Source organism: Mustela nivalis (genome assembly GCF_964662115.1).
Source record: "Mustela nivalis genome assembly, chromosome: 17".
In the NCBI taxonomy this organism is placed as follows: Eukaryota; Metazoa; Chordata; class Mammalia; order Carnivora; family Mustelidae; genus Mustela; species Mustela nivalis.
In genome coordinates, this window is record NC_139036.1 from 21,077,321 (window position 1) to 21,097,677 (window position 20,357).

Here is a 20,357-nt window from a genome sequence, read left to right on the forward strand (position 1 = left end):
TTTTTAAAAAGGGACGCTGGGCGGAGGCGCAGGCGCAGAAAGCCCAGCCACCCGTCTGGCGTAGCCCCTGAGGCGCACGCGCATGGAGGGGTGCGCGACCCCCTCGGGAGAGGCCCGCGCGCGCCTCACCCCCGCGGTGCTGTGCCGCGGCCCCGTGGAGCCGCTCGTCTTCCTCGCCAACTTCGCTTTGGTCCTGCAGGGCCCGCTCACTACGCAGTACTTGTGGCACCGCTTCAGTGCCGACCTCGGCTACAATGGGACCCGCGACAGGCCCGGCTGCAGCAACCACAGCGCGGACCCCGTCATGAAGGTGGCGGCGCGGGAGGAGCGCGGCAGGCGCGCTGAGCCGGGCACCGGCGGTGCGGTGGGGGCGGGGGGAGGTGGCCCGGGCGGGATCGTGGGGGCGGCCGAGGGGCGGGGCTTGCGTCCGGGAGAGGGCGGGCTGGTTTTGGGGTAGTGGACGGGGCCAGAGCAAAGTTGGGGCCTGAGCGACCGCTGCGGGGGGGAAAAGGGGCGGGTGTTGTGCTTAATGTCGCTCTGGGTAAAGCGAGGCAATGAGAATTAACAAAAGAGAGTGAAAGTAAGGGAGTGGGACCGTGGTCCATTCCCCCATAAGCCAGGGCCAAGATTTTGGGAGTTTTACTAAGATTCTCTGAGGTTTAGGGCTTCGAGGAGAGTCCCTATCCCTGTATCTCCCAGGATGGTGGTGTTTTGCAGGACGGGCAGCCCACAGTGAGGAATAGCACCTGTTTATGATTCATGTCCCCACAGGAAGTGGAGACCCTTACCTCCCACTGGACCCTCTACATGAACCTGGGCGGCTTCCTGGTGGGGCTATTCTCGTCCACCCTGCTGGGTGCCTGGAGTGACTGCGTGGGCCGCCGTCCCCTACTGGTGCTGGCCTCCCTGGGCCTCTTGCTGCAGGCGCTGGTGTCCATCTTCGTGGTGCAGCTGCAGCTCCACGTGGGCTACTTCGTGCTGGGCCGGATCCTTTGCGCACTACTGGGGGACTTCAGTGGCCTGCTGGCTGCAGGCTTTGCCTCGGTGGCGGATGTTAGCTCCAGCCGCAGCCGCACCATTCGAATGGCCCTGCTGGAGGCATGCATCGGGGTGGCAGGGATGCTGGCCAGCCTCCTTGGGGGCCACTGGCTCAGGGCCCAGGGTTATGCTAACCCCTTCTGGCTGGCCTTGGCCTTGTTGATAGCCATGACTCTCTATGCAGCCTTCTGCTTTGGTGAGACGGTAAAGGAGCCAACACCTGCACGGCTCTTCACGCTCCGCCATCACCGGTCCATTGTCCAGCTGTATGCGTCTCCGGCCCCAGAGAAGTCCAGGAGGCACTTAGCCCTGTACTCTTTGGCCATCTTCATGGTAGTTACTGTGCACTTTGGAGCCCAGGACATCCTGACCCTCTACGAGCTGAGCAGACCCCTCTGCTGGGACTCCAAGCTGATCGGCTACGGTTCTGCCGCGCAGCATCTGCCATACCTCACCAGCCTGGTGGGCCTGCGGCTCCTGCAGCACTGCCTGGCCGACACCTGGGTGGCCGAGATTGGCCTGGCCTTCAACATTCTGGGAATGGGGGTCTTTGCGTTTGCTACCATCACCCCTCTCATGTTTACAGGTTAAGTGGGTGGGCTCGGGGACGGTTTGTCCCAGAGGTGCTGGGTGAAAATTGGGGGTCAGACACTCATGGCCTTTAAATGTGGTTCGTGCCTGTGTCTAGAATCATGGTTAGGCTCCTTGCCTGCACTGGAGGACAGACAACCAAGAATCTTCATAAAAATGCCATCCTTGTTAGCCGGAAAAGACAGACCTCGGTCATTAATCCACGTTGTCAACTATAAACATCATTAGTAAGATAGAGCAGAAGACACAAGTATGGCTCATACACTGATTACTTCACTTGTTGGCCTCCCACAGCCAGCATTTATGGTGTTCTTAAACAAAGTCCATGCCATTAATGCCTTAATATTCACTTCTCTGATAAGAATCACAGGCCCTACCTCAAATATCCTTGATCATCTTCCTTGAGGTTTTTTTTTTTTTTTAAGATTTTATTTATTTATTTGACAGAGTGAGACACACAGCAAGAGAGAGAACACAAGCAGGGGCAATGGGAGAGGGATAAGCAGACTATCCACTGAGCAGGGAGCCTGATGTGGGGCTCAATCCTAGGACCCTGGGATCATGACCTGAGCCGAAGGCAGACTTTTTTTTTTTTTTTTTAAAGATTATTTATTTATTTATTTGACAGAGAGAGAGAGAGAGAGATCACAAGTGGGCAGAGAGGCAGACAGAGAGAGAGAGAGGAGGAAACAGGCTCCCCGCTGAGCAGAGAGCCCGATGCGGGACTCAATCCTAGGACCCTGGGATCATGACCGGAGCCGAAGGCAGCGGCCTTAACCCACTGAGCCACCCAGGTGCCCCGAAGGCAGACTCTTAATGACTGAGCCACCCAGGCACCCCTTCCTTGAGTTTTTTTTTTTTTTTTTTTAAGTCTTCTCTGACACAGATATCAAATTTCTGCCTGCCTTAGTTCTTTTTTTTCTTTCTCTTCCTCTCCCTCATCCCCTACCCCTTCCTCCCTCCCTCTTCCCCCTTTTTCTTTTGGTAGGAGAGGGGTGGCTAGGAATGAGGAAGTTAACTTTTTTTAGAGAGACAGATGAATTTTGTTTGAGTCCTTAAATACTTTGTTTACAAAGTGAGCTGATCAGTAATCAGAGATGTCTTAACTTGGCTGCTTGCATGGAGAGTGAGGCCGAAGGGGACCAGGTACCTTCCTCTCCTGCACACAGCATCTCCCGAGGCCCCGGTGCTGGGCTTAGTGCCCTCAGGAGTCCAGAGATGATGGAGACACTGTCATGACTCTGGGGAGCCTCAGCGGAGTGGGGTTTGAGGACTGGACACCTGAAGGGGCCGTGGGTTACCTCAGATACCCACTTGTGAGGGTCCTCTGTGCTCTAGAACCAACAGCCACGGAAGGGAGAGAAACTGTTACGAAAGAAAGCTTGTAAGCCCTTGAGTAACAAACGCAAGGGGAAAAAGGAACTTCATTTCCCGGGGCTACTGTAACAAATTTTCACCAACTGGATGGCTTAAAATAATGGAAATGTATTCTCTCATAGTTCTGGAGGCCGGAAGTGAAGTATCTGTGTCAGTGGGCCTCAGGCAAGGGGTTAGCAGGGTCATGCTGCCTTCGGAGGCTCTGGGAGAGGATCTCCCTCCCCTCTTCCAGCTTCTGCTGGCTGCCTGCATTCTGTGGCTTGTGGCCAGGTCACCCTAATCTCTGCCTCTGTAGTGACATGGCCTCTTTCTCTTCTGTGAGCCTTCTCTGTTCTGTCACATCTCCCTCCATTTCCCCCGAAGGATTCACTTGATTGCATTTAGGGCCCAGTCCAATCCAGGAAGATCACCTCATTGCAAGATCCTTAATCACATCTTCAAAGACCCGTTTTCCAAATAAGGCATCATTAACAAATTCCAGGAATTACGACCTGATGTCTTAAGGTGACCATTATTCAGCCTCCTACACACCCTAGAGCCATTCTGTGATAAAGGCTTTGTTATCATTTCACAGATGGGAGTCATGTCCAAGGCCACACAGTAAGAGATGGCATCAGGTTAGGAACTCAAGGCCAACTCCAAAGCCCATGCTTATTTTCTGTGCCTTGCCATCCCTTTGAAACTCAAGGTGGGTGCATCGTGCCTGCTGTGACCGCAAGAGGCATTCGGACAAGAACATAATTGGAGGGAAATCAGCATTCCTTCACAAAAGAGGGAGTGGGTGGGTCAAGCCTTGAGAAAGGTGGTCTCTGACCCTCCATGATCACTGTCCCCTTCAATAGGGGAGCTTTTCCTGTGTCCATCCTGAGTCCCACGTGAGCTATGCATGTAGAGGAGCTCTGCTGTGCACCGTGCTTAGGCACCCCACTCCCTGACCCTGTTTTCTTGTTTGTTTCTTTCTCTGCAGGGTATGGACTCCTGTTCCTGTCCTTAGTCATCACACCCATCATTCGGTCCAAGCTCTCCAGGCTGGTGGGCGAGTCAGAGCAGGGTGAGTGCCAGGGTCAGCCTGCATTTGGTTGCTCAGAGCCGGTGTTGCCCTAACTGGGCAGAGAGCAACTGTGAGCCAGGAGGGACCTACCTTCCTCCCTCCCACCCAGAACACGTTAGTAGCCAAGACAAATGCGCTTCTATCAAATTGCCTAGGGCTGGCAGAGGACCACAGGACCTTGGATTTTGAGATCACGGGGTTGGAATTTGCAGTCAGCAGAGCACACTTGTTCTCTTGGGTAACCCGAGCACAGGATTTACTCTCTCCAGACCTCAGCTTTTTTGTCTGTAAAATGGATGTGATGATGTCAGAGTTCCCTGCTTCACTAGGGCCAGTGTGCAAGCTTAGAGAGGAAGCAAGCAACCTTTAGATACTTCCTTGTCCCCAAGTAACAGATGAAGAAGCAGAGACCCAGAGGGTTAAATCGGGTCAGCCAAGGTCCCTCAGTTAGTGGTAGAGCTAGGATGCAAACCCAGCTCTGTTTTTTTTTTTTTTTTTTTTTTTTTAAGATTTTAAAAATTTATTTGACAGAGAGAGAAATCACAAGTATGCAGAGAGGCAGGCAGAAAAAAGGGGAAGCAGACTCCCTGCTGAACAGAGCCCCATGTGGGGCTCGATCCCAGGACCCTGAGATCATGACCTGAGCTGAAGGCAGAGGCTTGAGCCACCTAGGCGCTCCCCCAGCTCTGTTTTTAAGAGCAGCAGGTCCTGGCTTTGTCACCCACTGGCTGTGTGATCTTGGGCAGGTCCCTTTCTGTCTTGGTGCCTGTTTCCTCCTGTGTAACGTGAGTGGTTTGCTCCTGATGACAAGGTCCTCCTGGCTCTGACACTCTGACAGAGTGCAAACTCAACTTCTGTTGGGTTGTTGCTCGTTTTGCAAAATTTGGGTTCTGCTGGCATCTCTCTAAGGAATAGCTTCTGGGGCCTCTGGGTCTTTAGATCCTAGTCTGTAAATACCTGGCTCATCCATTTCCCCCCATCTGGCCTAGAAGGGGGATCTGGTGCCATGTGCAGCCCACTACGGGTTCATTCTGTATGCCCCCCACCCCCACCCTGAACCCATGTACCTTCATTCATTCACTCAGTAAGCCTTTTTTCTAGCACCTTCACTGTACCCAGAGAGGCCCCAAGGGGAACCGGAGAAAAGAACAGCCCTCACTAACTGCCTGCCTGCAGGGGGCTAGGGCCTGTGATGGATGTTTTTACATGTGAATTTACTCTTGCTGCCAATCTGTGAAATAGGTATTGTCCTTGTTCAACAGAAGAGGGACAGAAACCCGGAAGAATAAGCAACTTATTCAGTGATGACACAGATAATAAGTGTTGGAACTGGGAATTAAGCCAGCAATTAATCCAAACAGGAGATGATTCCCAAAGAACATAAACCAAAACCCATTTTATCAGGGTTTTGGTAGAAGATAGCACACATACTTTGAACACATGGATTTAACAACAGTCATTTATTTGGTAGCCCGTGTGCCAACCGCTCTCCATGCACGACCTCATTGAACCCTTATCACAACACATGATGTAGGATTTATTATTGAGGAAGGTGAGACTCAGAAACGCTAAGTGACTTGCCCCAGGTCACACAGCAGTGAGCTAGTGATGCTGGGATTTGAACCTATGTCTTCCATCTCAAAGTAAAAGTACGATGTTTATTTCTTCGCAGGTGCTCTCTTTTCTGCTGTGGCCTGTGTCAATGGCTTGGCCATGCTGATGGCTTCTGGCATCTTCAACTCGCTCTACCCAGCCACCTTGAACTTCATGAAGGGGTTCCCCTTCCTCCTGGGAGCCGCCCTCCTCTTCATCCCGGCCATTCTGATTGGGTAATGCAGGGCTCTGACTCTTGATCATAATAATGCCCTTTATCCCAAAGAATTCCACTTTCTTCTCCTCCCACCAGAACTCATTCATGGAACCCCTTGACTCTCCCGGTGAGGACAGCTGCCTAATCTTCCTAATCTTCCCCAAGGGCAAGGCTGAGGGGTGGAGAGGCAGTAGGGGAAGGGACAGGCTCCCATTGCTTGCTGGCAAGGCTGTGTTCTCTCCCTCAGCTCCCCTCCTCCACTCCCATTTTGCAGATGGAAGTAAGGTGGCGGGAATGTGCTAACAAGAAGCCTGGAGAGCTTTCTCAGCTAATATGGCTGCCCCCAGGCTAGCCTGACCTTCTGGGTTCTTCCCCCTGTAGCCTTAAGAGTTGCTTTCCAGAGCCCTGTCTCTGGACATTTCCTTGTCTTCCACCTCTCGGCTTTGGGAGGGAATACCTGTCCCAGTCCACGCGAGAAAGCCTGTGTCCCATCTCTAAGAGCTGAGGATGTCTCCCCATGTCAAATCTGAACCCTTTATCTGGTCTCTCTCACAGGGTGCTGGAAAAGGCTAATCCTCACCCTGAATTCCAGCAGTTTCCTCAGAGCCCCTGATCCGCCTGCACTGGAGACAGAGGGCAAAGGGAGCGAAGCGAACACAAAGCAACCCCAAGTATGCATCTGGATCCCGGCCCGCGCGACACGGGCACCGCCCCTCAGAGGGCACGCATCTGCCTCAGACAGGGTGGTCCAGCTAGACGGCTGTGCCAGCCCAGGACTTCAACCTAGGTTTGGAACCCAGACGGTCCTACTCCAGGAGGCAGTGGGGAAGCCATTTTTAACAGGGGTGGGTGCCCCCTTCCTACTAGCAGTCACACGGAACCCTCCAGGAGAGTGGAGGTCCCGACGGAGGGACACCTCAGGGAGCAGATGAAGCGCAAGGGCTGGCATCTCTGGCATCTCTGCTTCAGCCCAGATCGCACAGCTCACCGGGCCATTTCTGGGGCGCAGCCACCAGTAGTCCCTCAGAGACGGATGTGGTTCTGAGGGGAAGGCTGTGGCAGGGCTGGGTGCCCTCTGGGGGAGGGTGCTGCCATTTTGGGCTGGGATCGACCCTCTAAACTTAGCAATGCCAATCACAATAAATCCAAAGAATCACACTGAAGTGAACCTTCTGGGCCCGGAAGGCCTTGGGCTCTGGGGTTGTCTGCTTTCCCACTCCCGGTCTGCCCACCAGCAGTCAGACAGCAGCAAGCTTCTGGGCTGGGCAGGGGGCCCCTGAGTTGCCGTGGGCTGGCCCACACCGCATCTCACTGCTCATTCTCTTCTCTTGAGCTGCTGGAGAGACTGGAGGGTTGCCCGGCTGGCCTTAGGCCAGTGGAGAGATTGGGGACAGAGCCCATTCCCGAGGGTCCACCAGAGATCCGCCCCTGAAGGCATCGGGTTTTGATACTATGTCCTCCAACGCTCCTGTTGGCACGCTTTTCAGTGGGACCGTGTGTTGAGACTGTCCTCCTACTTCTGTAGCTCAACAGGAACCCGGAGAGGGGCCTGACTCCCCGATATGATCGGGGCTGCACTTTCTCAGAGAACAAGGGGCCCTTTTCCAGGCTGTTAGGGAAGCCGGCCCAGAAGTAGTAAGGCACCACCTTTGTTGAGGGCTGCCAGCCCCTCCATAGACCCAGATTAGGCGGCACTTGCCTGCATTGGCCACAGGGCTTGGCTCCTTTCCCTGCCTTAGAAATCACACAGGTGTGAATTGTGACCCCACCGGGGTCAGCTGTGGCTTCTGCAGCTCGGGCCTGTTGCCACGTTCCCAACTTACTGACCAAAGCAAGGCGGGGAATACGGTTTTTCACTGTCCCAGCCTAAGGCAGTGAGAAGGGTTGGGAAAAGGTTTTGGTCTGGCCTCAGGCCTGGCCTCTGCTCTGGGCACTGCTTTGGGCTTGCTTGTGACCTTGAGCAAAGCCCTCCTCCGAAGGGCTGGGTCAGCAGTGCTCTGAGCTATCTGATCACAGGTGGTCAAGTTAGGAAACACTGGATTAGATGACATGCTGAGACCTTTCCCACCTCATACATTCTAGAATGAAATGCCTCTCTTGTTGGGCAGGGGAGAAGAATGAAGGAGTTGGAGCTGAACTTTTGACCTCTGGGTGTCCCTGAGCAGTCCTCAGTCCCTGGGGTGAGGTGGTTAGGGGCCTTGCTCACTCAGCCTGGACTTGCAGACGGAAAACCCTGACCCTGCAGGCCCATGTCAGAGCAGGCTGTGGGGGAAAGGCTGTTTCTCAGCCCCTGTTCAGGACTAACCCTGTGGGGCCAAGCCTGGCTGGGGGTGGGGGTCATCACTCAGGTTTGGAGGCTGAGCTCTGATTCCCCAGTCATGAAGGGGCAGCAGTTGAGGGTGTAGGAACAGAAGAAATGGCCTGGCAGCCTCCCTGAATACCACCCGCAGAGCACCTCAGGAGGGAGGGGGGCTGATGATGACAAAAAGAGAGCTTCCCTGGGAGAGCATTCATGCCCGTGTATCATTACTGACGCTGCTCTGCGACGGCAATGTCCGCTCTGCATCCAGGGCCTGGCACTGGTGGCCGCTCCTGTGGCCTGAAGGAGACAGGGTCAAGAGCAGTGAAGGCCAGAGCTGGGGCCGGGACTGGCTAGAGAGCGAATCTTCGGCAGGAGGGGGAGTAGAAGGAAGGTGTCCCAAGCCCAGCGTGAGACCTCTGACTTTCTGACCGTGAGGCTCCGGAGCTAGGAGTGACCTGGCTGGTCCCCGCGTGAGGTGACTCTGGAAGCTGAGCCAGCCTGAGGTGTCAGGCCACTGCCCACTGCCCCCAGGAGGGGAGAGGCAGGGCGGGTTCCAGCTGACCCTATTAGCCGAAGCCTGGGTTTATGGGAGCGGGGAGATACTTTCTTGCTCTCCTACCCAAGTGGAGAAAGGGGCATAGGGATGTTCCTGCTTGTTTATTTCTGTATAGCTCTTGGACCAGCCTTTTTTGGTGAAAACCTGTCCCCCTCTGCCGGACTTTGGGGCCGAGAAGCCAGCCATGGGGATAGCAACAGCCCTGCCCTGAGCACAGCTTCTAGGATGGTTCTCGAGACATGGCTTGGACTGAGCACCAGAAGGCCAGGTCCGGATCCTGGGGTGGCCGCTGCTGATTTGGGAAGTGGCCCGTCATTCAGTCATTCAGTCCCTTCTCCATGCAAGGGACATAATACCGAGTGGGGCTACAAGATCCGTGGAGTGGCATGAGGTGGGGCAGGGGTGGGGGTGGGAGGCGGAATGGCAAAGGTTTGGGAGGGATTTGTGTTTCAGAGGCTCGCTAGTTCAGGTGTCTCATTCCTTGACCGTCTGTACCCACCCACCTGGGAATTTGTGAGAAAAGCAGAAACCCAAACCCTGACCAGGTCTCCTGAACGTCCTTGTTGCAAAATTTCCGGGTGTTTCCAACACACCCCTCACCCTTCTTCAGGATCCTGCCTCTTCCCGTGTTGCTGCGGGCTCTGTCCAGCCCAGCACTGCCATCACAGGGGGCTGTTTCCCCCGGCTGCCCCCTGAGCGAAAGGGTGGGGAGGGGCTGGGCAAGCCAGCAGAGCCAGGCTGGGAGCTGGCAACAAGGCCCAGCAACAAGGCACGGGGAGGGTGGCTAGCTGCCTGTCGAGACGGCCTTGGTGGCCCAGGCCTGGTGAACAGCTGCCAGCCAGAGTGAGGGATGGCTTGGCCGACCCTGACCTCCCGTGTGGCTAAGAGGACTGCACCTCAGGAAGGCTGGGAGGGGACTGGAGACCAGGCCAGCTAAGGACACAGTGATTACAGGTCAAGGCCACAGGGTGGCAGGATGCGGTGAGGCCAGAAGCCAGGCACAGTCTGGGTGGAGAGCCATCACTGGAGCCTGATCTCCAGCTGGCTGCTGGGCTCCCACCCTGGCTTAGCTCAGAGGGGAAAGCGTTGCCCCGAACGCGTCAGAGGGAGGCTGCCAGCCTTCCCCCTACTCAAGCTGGCTGCTGTCTGGGGAGGAGGGGGTGTCCTGTGTGGCAAACCCTCAATTGTCCAGGGTTTGTCCCACACCTGAGATAGAGAACCTGGTAGCAGGACCTGGGGATGGGGCGGGGGAAGGTGTCTGGCCCTGAGCACCCCCAATGCCTGGCTCCCATTCCCTTTGCAGACACGGAGGAGGCTGGGCTTGAGGTGGACCGTGAGGATGGGGGCAGAGCGACATTAATTTCCAGAGAAGGGCCCAGGTGGCTGCAGCTGAGAGAGCCCAGGTCCAGGAGCAGTTTCTTCGAGCGGGATTATGGGAATGGGGGTCACAGCAGGGCCTAGGATCTAAGAGTTGGTTAAGTTGGGCCCATGGGTGTGGCCCCCTCCAAACTGGTGTCAGAGCCTGCCGATGAGTCCCGGGAGGAGCGGCCCTGCAGGAATCGGATTATCTTCTCAATCGTGGCCTCCTGGTATTCGTGGGACCACCTGTGGGCACAGGGGCTGGTGGGTCAGGGGGCCGCGTGGGGGTGGGGGGAGCTGCTGGCTGGGGGCTGCGCACCCGCCCCTCTCCTCACTTGATGCCATTGAAGGTGAGCACGGCCTGCATGTCCTCGGGCAGGTCCTGGGGCTCTGGCCACTCGAAGCCATCGATGACCGGCACAATGTTCTTGCCACAGCTCAAAGCAGTCACAATCTCCTGCAGGAACAAACGGGATAAGGAAGAGACCTGGGTCCCCCATCTAGGGACCCTGGTGCCAGGCAGTCCCTAGGAGGGGTGCTGGTGCCAAAGTCCGCTTTGGCTTTTCCCTCACCCCTTGTTTTTTTAATAAAAATCAAATATTTGGTTTTTGCCCCAAGTCCTTGGCATAGAGCTCCTGAAACACTGGGAATCCCCAGATGACTGGAGGTTGGGCATGGGGCTTGCCTAGAGAGCTTCTGGATGGGGGCTGCTTGCCAGGAAGACCAAGCTATGATGAAAAAGTTGGAAACTAAGTACCCCACATAGAGTCACAGAGGCACACCTCCCAGGAGGAGAGAGAGGCTTAGAGATTGAGTTCACTCACCAGGGCCCAATGACTTCACCATGCCTCCACAGTGAACCCTCCATCAAATCCCCGAAGGATGGGGTGGTTTGGTGAACACATCCAGGTGTTGGGAGGGTGGCCTGTAGAGGGCATGGGAGCTCTGAGCCTCCCTGCCTGTGCCCCACACCCTATGCATGGCCCCCATTCGAATGTCCCTGAGTTACAGCCTCTACAATGAACCCGGAATATAGTTAAGTGCTTTCTCAGTTCTGCATGTCATTCTAGCAAATGATTGCACTGGCCAGGGGAGGGATGTGTGTCATGGGAACTCCTGACTTGGTAACCAAGTCAGACAGAAGTGCGGGTGGCCGAGGAACCCGGGACTCTCAGACGTCTGAAGTGAGCGCAGACACGTGGGACTAAGCCCTTCTGGAGTTTGACACTCGCTCTGGGTGAGTCAGTATCAGAACTGAACTGGGGGTGCCTGAGTGGTTTGGTCAGTTAAGCGTAGGACTCTTGGTTTCGGCTCGGGTCACGATCTCAGGGTCGTGAGATGGAGCCCCATGTTGGGCTCTGCGCTCAGGGGGAAGGAGTCTGCTTCTCCCTCTTCCCCTGCCCCCTCACACTTGCGGCGCAGCCTCCCGCTCTCTGATAAATAAATCAATCTAAAAATTTTTCTTAAAAAGAACTGAATTGTGGGACACCCAGTTGGTGTTGGCACATTGGAGAAATGGTGGTTAGTGCTGGCAAGAAAAACCCACACAACTTGGTGTCAGGAGAAAAACATCCCTGTCTGGACCCAAACTGATCCATCATCAGCCCTGCAGTTGTCCTCATTTCTCAGACCTACCCATTTTGGCTCTTCCTCCACACACACACCCTCACCGTGCTGCTCCAACTCCTTTATCTTTGTCCCCCACCAGGTCTCTCCTCATCACTCTTGCCTCCTCTAACTTGTTCTCTACATTGCCCCTTCACCTGGCAGCTCTTTCCAAAATCCAAATCTGATCATGTTCCCCCCTCTTTAAAAGTCTTCAAGACTTTACACAGCTCTTAGAATAAAATTCAGGGCACCGGGGTGGCTCAGTTGGTTAAGCGACTGCCTTTGGCTCGGGTATGATCCCGGGGTCCTGGGGTTGAGTCCCACATCGGGCTCCCCTAACTCTTCAGGGAGCCTGCTTCTCTTTCTCTCTGCCTGCCACTCCCCCTGCTTGTGCTCTTTCTCTGTCAAATAAACACACACAGTCTTAAAAAACAAACAAACAAAAAAACCCCTCCATACTGTGGTCTGAAGGCTCCGTGTGGTTGGCCACAGCTCCCTTTCCAGACTCCAGCCCTGCACTGTTCTCTCAGCCACAGAGACCTTGCCCCCCTTAGATTAGCCACCCTCCCTCCCTGCGCAGTGCCTTTGCACAGGTTCTTCCTGGCCCCTTCCCCTAACTAATTTTTCTGATCTGAGTTACTTATTAGCTTACTAATTTTTCTGATCTGAGCTCAATCCATACTTTCCCAAGGAAGTCTCCCCTCCCATCTCTGACCATGCACCATCTCCCTATTGTAGGCTCTCGAAGGCTCTTTTTTTTTTTTTTAAAGATTTTATTTATTTATTTGACAGACAGAGATTACAAGTATGCAGAGAGGCAGTCAGAGAGAGGAGGAAGCAGGCTCCCTGCCAAGCAGAGAGCCCGATGTGGGGCTCAATCCCAGGACCCTGGGATCATGACCCGAGCCGAAGGCAGAGGCCTTAACCCACTGAGCCACCCAGGCGCCCCTCTCAAAGGCTCTTTAACACATGCTAGAGTTGCAAACTTAATTAATGAGTAATTTACTTAATATCTGTCTTCCCCACCAGACATAAAGATAGGGAACATGTCCGGTTTTTATCCATCTTGTATCTCAGCATCTTTCACAAAGCCTTGCCCATAGTCAGTCCTTGCCAAATACTTAATGGATGGCTGGATGGCTGGAATGCATGAAGGAAGGGAGGTGGGGAGGGGGACAACAAAGCACAGCTGTTAGGGGCTACACTTCAGAACCCTGAGACTGGGGTTCATATCGAATCTCTGACATAGGCTTTGTGGCATGAGGCAACCAACGGGCCCTCAAAGCCTCTGTTTTCTCTTCTGTTGGGGGGTAACTGCCATGTCCTGTGGCAAGTGCTTAGGCCAGTGCCCAGCATGTAGCCTCTGCTTAATCAATCAATCACAGGTGTTATGATTTCCTCCTCTGTAAAAGAGGATAATAAACCCCCCTCACAAGGTGTTTCTGAGGATATTACTATTAATGGGTGCTCTGGTAAGTGCTTATTGAATTTTATTTTTTCTTTTCAAGGGGGAACCTCAGGGATTGGAATTACTTGAGTGCAGTTCACTTGTGGTTTTCTGTATTGATTACCCACTAAATGTGGCTTCGGGGAAAGGAGTCTTAAAACCAGAGGCAGTGAAGCACTAACAACCAAGGAAGGCTAATGGGGCCTTTGGGACTGGTCCAAGGCAGAGGCTCCCCCCATCCCTCCTCCCTCAATGCAGTCAGCTAGATGGGTGTCAACCACCCTTGGGGACCAGAGCCTTCCTGGGGAAAAAACCCACATAACTCCAGCCTTGATTGGTTTGGGGGGAACCTCTCATTTTATGAATGAGAAGAAGAAAGCCCAGAGAGGGGACTTGCCCCCAAGTCACACAAATGTCCAGCCCAAGCAGGGCCAGGCTTCTGAATCAAGCCTTCAGATTCCAAGCCCAGGGCTCTTTCAGCTAAGTCCTCGTTTGAATTCTGACCCTGCACAAATTTATTTGAGAGCCTTTAGACATATGTTTTATCCAAAACCAAAGACAGCATGCTTCGGGCAAGAGAGGAAGAATGGCTTGTTCAAGGTCATCCAGCAGGTTACGAATGAAAACTTGAGGGCGCCTGGGTGGCTCAGCGGGTTAAGGCACTGCCTTCGGTTCAGGTCATGGTCTCGGAGTCGAGTCCCACTTCGGGCTCTCTGCTCAGCAGGGAGCCTGCTTCCTCCTCTCTCTCTCTCTCTGCCTGCCTCTTTGCCTACTTGTGATTTCTCTCTGTCAATAAATAAATAAAATCTTAAAAAAAAATAAAAAAGAAGAGAAAACTTGATCAGAGTCGAGTGTTCTGGCCAGGTGAACCTGGTGGACCTGTATGGCCTTCCCAGTTATTTCAGCTTCCTCTGCTTGGTAACTGATTCAAGTACCCCATCAACTAGTCAAGAGCCTGCTTCGTACCATGCAGGCTTGTAAGCATTCGGGATATAGAGTGAACACAGCAAGGTCTGACCTCGCGTGGAGCGCAGCTACTCCTCTCTTTATCCCAGAAGGCCGCCTGCCACCTGCTCTGGGCCATTAACCATGATCCTCCAGGTGTCTCTTTGGCCTACCATCCAACCAAGCCCAGTTCTCAGCCTCTAAAACATGGCTTCCAGGGCCTGACCCTCTTTCCCATGGTCGGTCTGGTTGTACTCTGATGCCAGAGCCTTCTCCCTACCACCGCTGGCCTGGTCTCACTGCCCTTGTGGGATCCCTTTCCCCCAGTGCTTTATTTTTTTTTTTTAACTTTTTTTTTTTTTTAAAGATTTTATTATTTATTTGACAGAGAGAGATCACAAGTAGGCAGAGAGGCAGGCAGAGAGAGAGAGAGAGAGGAGGAAGCAGGCTCCCTGCTGAGCAGAGAGCCGGATGCGGGACTCGATCCCAGGACCCTGAGATCACGACCCGAGCCGAAGGCAGCGGCTCAACCCACTGAGCCACCCAGGCAACCTCCCCCAGTGCTTTAAACACAAGTCTTCTCCCAACCTTTAGGTGCTGAGGGAACGGGTTCTGTAGTTTGTTTGTTTTAAGAGAGGGAGAGAGCCAGTGAGGAGGGGAGAGGGGAGGGCTGGAGAGAATCTTAAACAGGCTCCACGTCCAGTGTGGAGCCCGATCTCACCACCCTGAGATCATGACCTGAGCCAAAGTCAAGAGTCAGTGTTTACCCAACTGAGCCACCCGGGGAACCCCAGCGGTGTGCTGGCAAATGTTTAACAAATAACTCTCTGGGGGCAAAAACAAAAACCCAAAACCAACCAAACAAAAAACAACCAGCTAACCAAATAAAATCCTGCTTTGTAGTCTTTACCAATTTCCTTTGTGCAAATATTCCCACCAGGGTTGATCTCAGGCTACCAACATGGCCTCACGGGACATGGAGTTGGGGAGGGATGCGAACGGCCATTTCCGGTGTCAGCAGAATCCTGCCCCATCCCCCTACCTCCCCACCCACCCCCTCAGGTCTGAGCCACGGAAGGTGCTGGGAAAGAGCACAAGGTGCTGGGAAAGAGCATGGGCTTTGGAGTCAGAGCGATGGGAGTTCAGAGGCCAGCTTTTTGGATTTCTACACCAGCGTGGCCAGCGGAAGAAGAATTCTACTGCTCTGAGCCTCCGCTTCATCTGTAAGCAATCGCCGGGGATGCGCCTTCCTCATCCCCACTTTTGTCCTCTGCTCCCGCAGTCGCCCTGCCTGGGATGCCTTCTCTTCCCCTTACCTAAATTCTTAAGTCTCTTCTCAAGTTCTGCTTCCTTCATGAAGCCTTCCCCGGTTATTCCAGCCCTTAACGTTCTCCCCCTTCTCCACGCTCCTATGGCGAGTGAGAGGTTCACCTACGTAGCTTAGCGGCGACACCAAACCCTATATGATCTCGACACGTCTTGTTTCCTTAGCTGCTTCAGGACAAGGGTTCCAGATCAGATGACTGTTGTATCCCTCACTGATTAATAATTAATAATCCACAGATGTGGTATGAACCCATTTCATCCATCCATCCATTCTGCCAGTATTCAGTAAGTTTCTAGTATATGCCAGGCACTGAAGATAGAACGGCATTAATTAAACAACGGGAAGCACTCATACTAATTACAAGGATAAATGCTGCCATTATAGAGCAATTACTATAGAACTAGGCATTCTGCTAAGGACTTGACAGATTTTAGCTCTTTTAATTCTTACAACAATATCCTAGGGAATCCGGGACAATACTTCTCCCACTTCACAGTAGTCAAAACGAAGCTCACTGCAGTTACGCAACTTGCCCAAGGCTGGAGCTGGGATTCAAACTCACAGCTTTGTGCCTTTCACGATCCCACTGTGCCTGTCAGCAGGCTCTCTTGCCCCTCTTCCCTCACTGAGGTTATTTATTAAAGCGCTTCCCTCCTTCTCCGACCCTCACGATCATCCCACAAGGTGAGTAAGACAGGCACATTATCCCCATTTTCTGCATGAGAACACTGAGGCCCAGAGAGCCTAAGTGACTTGCCAAAGACCAATTTCAGACAGAGCTGTGGCTCCTGCCTCGTCGCTGGACCGCGGAGACGGCTGGGGGTGCGAATGAGAAGGAAAGGGAGGAGGACCTTGACCTCTGGCCATGGGCCAGTACTGGGACCACGGAGGCCAGCACCTACCTTATGCACCCAGTCCTTGCAGTCATAGTCCTGCATACACTTGTCCAGGGCCCCGGCTGACAGCACGAGCACGAAGTTGCGGGCACCCATGACACTCTGGATGAGCTTGTCCTCGAACTTGCCTGCTTCCAGCTTCTCCACATCAATGAAGACACTGAAGCCGTGCAGCTGCAGGTGCACCTTCAGGAGGCTGGCAAGAGGTCCCACATCACTGCCCCGGCCCGACCCCCAGCCCCTGGGCCGCCCACCTGCCCACCCCTTCTCACCTGGCCAGCTGGGAGCCTGAGCTCCGGCGGTAGCTGATGAAGACATCTGGGATGTCCCCACTGGGCTTGCCACCAGTGCAGGGCAGCGGGGAGTGTAGCATTTCTGAGGCAGACAGACAACCGCTCAGTAAGAGTCCCCCCTGACTCCCCATGGGGTGTCACCTGCTGTCTACTCAGCCTTCTCAGCGCAGCCTGGTCCGAGCCGCCTGGCTTGTGCAAAAGAGAGTCACTGAGATAGAGAGCTGGGCCTACAGGAAGGAAGGCTTCTCACTATTGGTGAGTCCCTCTCAGGAGACAGGCATTGTGTTTAGGGACACGGATTGGCACCTCCAGCCCTGTTCTCCCTCCAGAACTCCAGACTTGCACGGGCAGCTGCCCACAGACACTATACCCAACACATCCCAAGTCTTCCCCAGGCCCCTGCCTTCCTAGTTACCACCACAGCCAGAACCTGGGTATCGGCTCCCACCCCTACCTCTCATTCATTCATTCCACGCATATTCACTAAGTACTTACTATGTGCCAGGCACTACCCTTTGGGCTTGCAATACGACAGTGAACAGAACAGACAGACATTCACAACACTTGATTCCAAGCTCTGCATTCTTCCTACTAAACATCCTGGACTCCAGTCCCAGAGCTTTCTCTACATCCAGGCCCCCAACTCAGCCTTCTCAGTGGTCTCCCCAAATCCACACTTGCCCAGTTCAATCTGTTTGCACAGCAACCGTAGGGGTCCTTCTAAAATCCAAGTCTCAGTGGGTCACTGCATCCACTTAAAAAGGGTGCATGGAGGGGGGCACCTGGGTAGCTCAGTTGGTTAGGTGTCTGCCTTTGGCCGAGGTCACAATTTCCCCTGGATCCCTAACCCTAACCCACGCCCTCAACTCAGCCCTCTGGGAAGGTTGCCACAATGCCCGCAGACCGGACCTTCCATGCTCCTTGGCCCTAACCCTAACCCCAGGCTGGGTTATGAGGGGACAACCCGCAGAAGCTTGGCTCCAAAGCCAAACCGGAGGACTCAGCCAGCAACATAGAAGGAAAATGTGCCATTTGGAACTCCAGAAAGGATTCGGAGCAGGAGAAATCTGAATGCAAACCTGAGCCCCCCAGGCACCCCTCCCTGTTTTTAAGAAATGAAATCTTGGGGTTAGGGAATCCTGGGTGGCTCAGTTGGTTAAGCGGCTGCCTTTGGCTCAGGTCACGATCCCAGTATCCTGGGATCAAGTCCCGCATCGGGCTCCTTGCTCAGTGGGGAGCCTGCTTCTCCCTCTGCCTCTGCCTGTGCTCACTCTCTCTGACAAAGAAATAAATAAAATCTAAAAAAAAAAAAAAAAAAGAAATCTTGGGGTTATACTGAGATCTGCAGTGTGAAAATAATGAAAGCTGATCTGCTTTGGTTGAACTTGTTGAGATGAATGAAAAGAATCCATCTTCATATAATATTCAGTCTCAGCATTCACAGTCAGCCCCTGTCTGTTTATGAAGCAGAAAGACAGAGGTTCAAATCCTAGTTCTGTTACTTAATGGCTCTGGGGTTTGTATTTGGGATTCCCCAAGGGATAACCTTGAGAAATGTATTTAAATTCCCTAAAACTTAGTTTCATCATCTTTAAAAAGAACACCCTTGATGGATTATAATGGTAGTTACACATGTATGCATTTTTCAAAACTCTTCAAATTGGACACTTTTAAGCTGTAGCTCTCATTACTTAAAAATTTTTAAAAAGTACATTATAGAAAGGCACCTGGGTGGCTCAGTCAGTTAAGTGTCTGACTCTTGATTTTGGCTCAGGTCATGATCTCAGGGTGGTGAGAGTGAGCCCCTAGCCGGGGTCCACACTCAATGGGGAATCTGCTTGAGGATTCTCTCTTTCCCATGCCCCTCACCCCTGCTCTCTGCCTTGCTCTCTCTCTCTCTAAAATGGATAAATAAATCTTAAAAAAAAAAAAATGATGAGTAAGTTCTGGGATGTAATGCACAGCATGGTGACAAGTTGATTAAAAGAATTAACACCCAGGAGCATCCCGGTGGCTCAGTTGGTTGAGCCTCTGCCTTCGGCTCAATCATGATCCCAGGGTCCTGGGATTGAGCCCCAGGATGGACTCCCTGCTCAACCGTGAGTCTGCTTCTCCCTCTGCTCGCCTCCCTCTTCCGGCTCACTCCCTCTCTCTCAGATAAATAAAATCTTAAAAGATAATAAGTAAATAAAATTAAAATTAATACCCACTGAATAGAATGGATATAGATATTAATAAGATAATATTTAAAACTTTATATATAGTAACTGACAATATTAGCGAAATAGTAAATTAGCAAATTAAAATAAATTAGTAAATTAAAAGGGTTGCTAGAGCCCTAGATTCCATTCTGCCCTCGTGACCTTCCTAAAGCACCTCCAGGCCCGTACTTGGTAAGCTGTTGGCTAATCGCCTAAGCCCCCTGTCTTCCCACCCCTACCCTCTGTAAGCACCCCGGGCTGAGGCTGGACGAGGGCTGGGCTCCCAGGTGGGCAGGCTGACCTCTGGCGGCGGTGAGGATGCGGGCGCGGTGCACGCCCAGGCGGATGCCGCAGTCCTCCAGGAGCTGCTGCTCCGACACGCGGTGCAGCAGGGAGCGGTCAAGGCCGCAGCTGACCAGGCCGTAAGTGTACTGGCGGAAGCGCGGGTCCAGGCTGCCCAGCCAGTCAGCCAGGTTGCTGCGGTCGCACGTAGCGTAGTTGGCGAAAGTCTTGAGCTCCGTGAGCTCCCTGAAGAATCTGCAGCCAGGGGTAGGGGGAGAAGAGGACGCTGAGGTCCTGACCTAGGACTGGCTAGGGGCAGAAGGTGAGGACTGGTGGGCAGGAGGTGCCGTACCTTTTGCGGGTGATGCCGGATTTCATGCCCAGGTCGGTCTGAAGCTCCTCGTCCGTGAGCCGCAGAAGCAGGTCGCCATCTACCTGTTGCTCCTAAGGGAGGGGTCAGACGTAAGAAGAGCGCTCCTCCTCAGCCGTTGGACCCCAAGCACAAGATGCAAAAAAAAAGACAACCGGAGACGACGATGGGGGAGGCGGATGGGACCCGGATTAGTGTTACCCTGAAAGTGGTGGAGTACAGGCTTCCACCCCCAAAATCATCCCTGGCGCCGCGGGCGCTCGGGCCGCAAGGGGGCGCTGTTGCCTCGTTCAGGGCGCCCCTAGCGGCCGCGCGCCCTTGGGATGCGCTGCTCTACCCGGAAGTTTTCGCAGTAGTGGGAGAAGCCGATCTGCTGCAGCCACGTCTGGACCTCGGCCTCCTTCCAGCTGGCCACGCAGGGCAGGATGGGCCGCGGCACCTCCTCGCCCAGCAGGCGCAACGCGCGCTTGGCCAGCGCCGACGTGGTGCCATTGGTGGAGTAGGAAACCAGGCGTTTCAGGCTCTGGATGGCTCCGATGTCGCTGAATACCTAGGGAGGGGAGGGGAGAGAGTGTCTAGGGTCCCCCAGTTCACCAGCCATCCCCACAAAGATTCCCAGTCCTTCCCCTCGCCTCTTCTCAGCGCTGAAACTCCCATCATCTGCCCTAGCCCTGCATTCATCCTATAGATCACCTAGTTCCGTTCATTCCCTTTCCTGAAACTCTCTCGACTCTCCCCCTCATGTCTCCCCTCTAACAGCTTCCATCTCCCTGGGATGAAGGCTGAGCTCTCCGTACGAATGCCAGGCATGTTCCCTGCTTAAAACCCTCGGTCTTGCCTTCAAGGCCAGTAACTGGTCTCTCATCCTTCTGCTTGCTTCACTTAACTCTAATGTGTACTTCAA

At 53.6% G+C, this 20,357-nt stretch overlaps 2 protein-coding genes across 9 annotated transcripts in view; one reads left to right on the top strand and one right to left on the bottom strand.

The window, feature by feature from the left end:
* Positions 1-7,025, top strand: SLC46A1 (solute carrier family 46 member 1). Of its 2 annotated transcripts, none has more exons than XM_082707155.1 (5): positions 1-310; positions 772-1,624; positions 3,974-4,057; positions 5,730-5,886; positions 6,423-7,025. In XM_082707155.1, exons 1-5 carry the CDS (start codon positions 83-85, stop codon positions 6,478-6,480), a joined length of 1,380 nt encoding a protein of 459 aa, XP_082563281.1. In that variant the 5' UTR covers positions 1-82; the 3' UTR covers positions 6,481-7,025. The 2 variants fall into 2 exon arrangements, with proteins under 2 accessions (XP_082563281.1, XP_082563282.1); XM_082707156.1 differs by having other exon boundaries at positions 31-359.
* The window catches only part of SARM1 (sterile alpha and TIR motif containing 1), a 22,894-nt gene continuing 8,035 nt past the window's right edge, over positions 5,499-20,357 (bottom strand). Inside the window, exons 3-10 of one of the 7 annotated variants that reach the window (XR_014304847.1) lie at positions 19,791-20,003; positions 19,436-19,527; positions 19,103-19,338; positions 16,580-16,785; positions 16,314-16,493; positions 10,909-11,009; positions 10,420-10,541; positions 10,304-10,330 (exon numbers count right to left, since the gene is read on the bottom strand). Coding sequence is in view for 5 of the 7 variants with exons in the window: in XM_082707084.1 (XP_082563210.1) it covers positions 10,201-10,330; positions 10,420-10,541; positions 16,314-16,503; positions 16,580-16,719; positions 19,035-19,338; positions 19,436-19,527; positions 19,791-20,003 (1,191 nt within the window). In the remaining 2 variants the exon portion in view is untranslated. Of the gene's footprint in view, positions 10,331-10,419; positions 10,542-10,908; positions 11,010-16,313; positions 16,504-16,579; positions 16,786-19,034; positions 19,339-19,435; positions 19,528-19,790; positions 20,004-20,357 lie in introns of those variants that run through there. The other 6 variants (XR_014304846.1, XM_082707080.1, XM_082707084.1 and 3 more) reach the window with 6 other exon arrangements.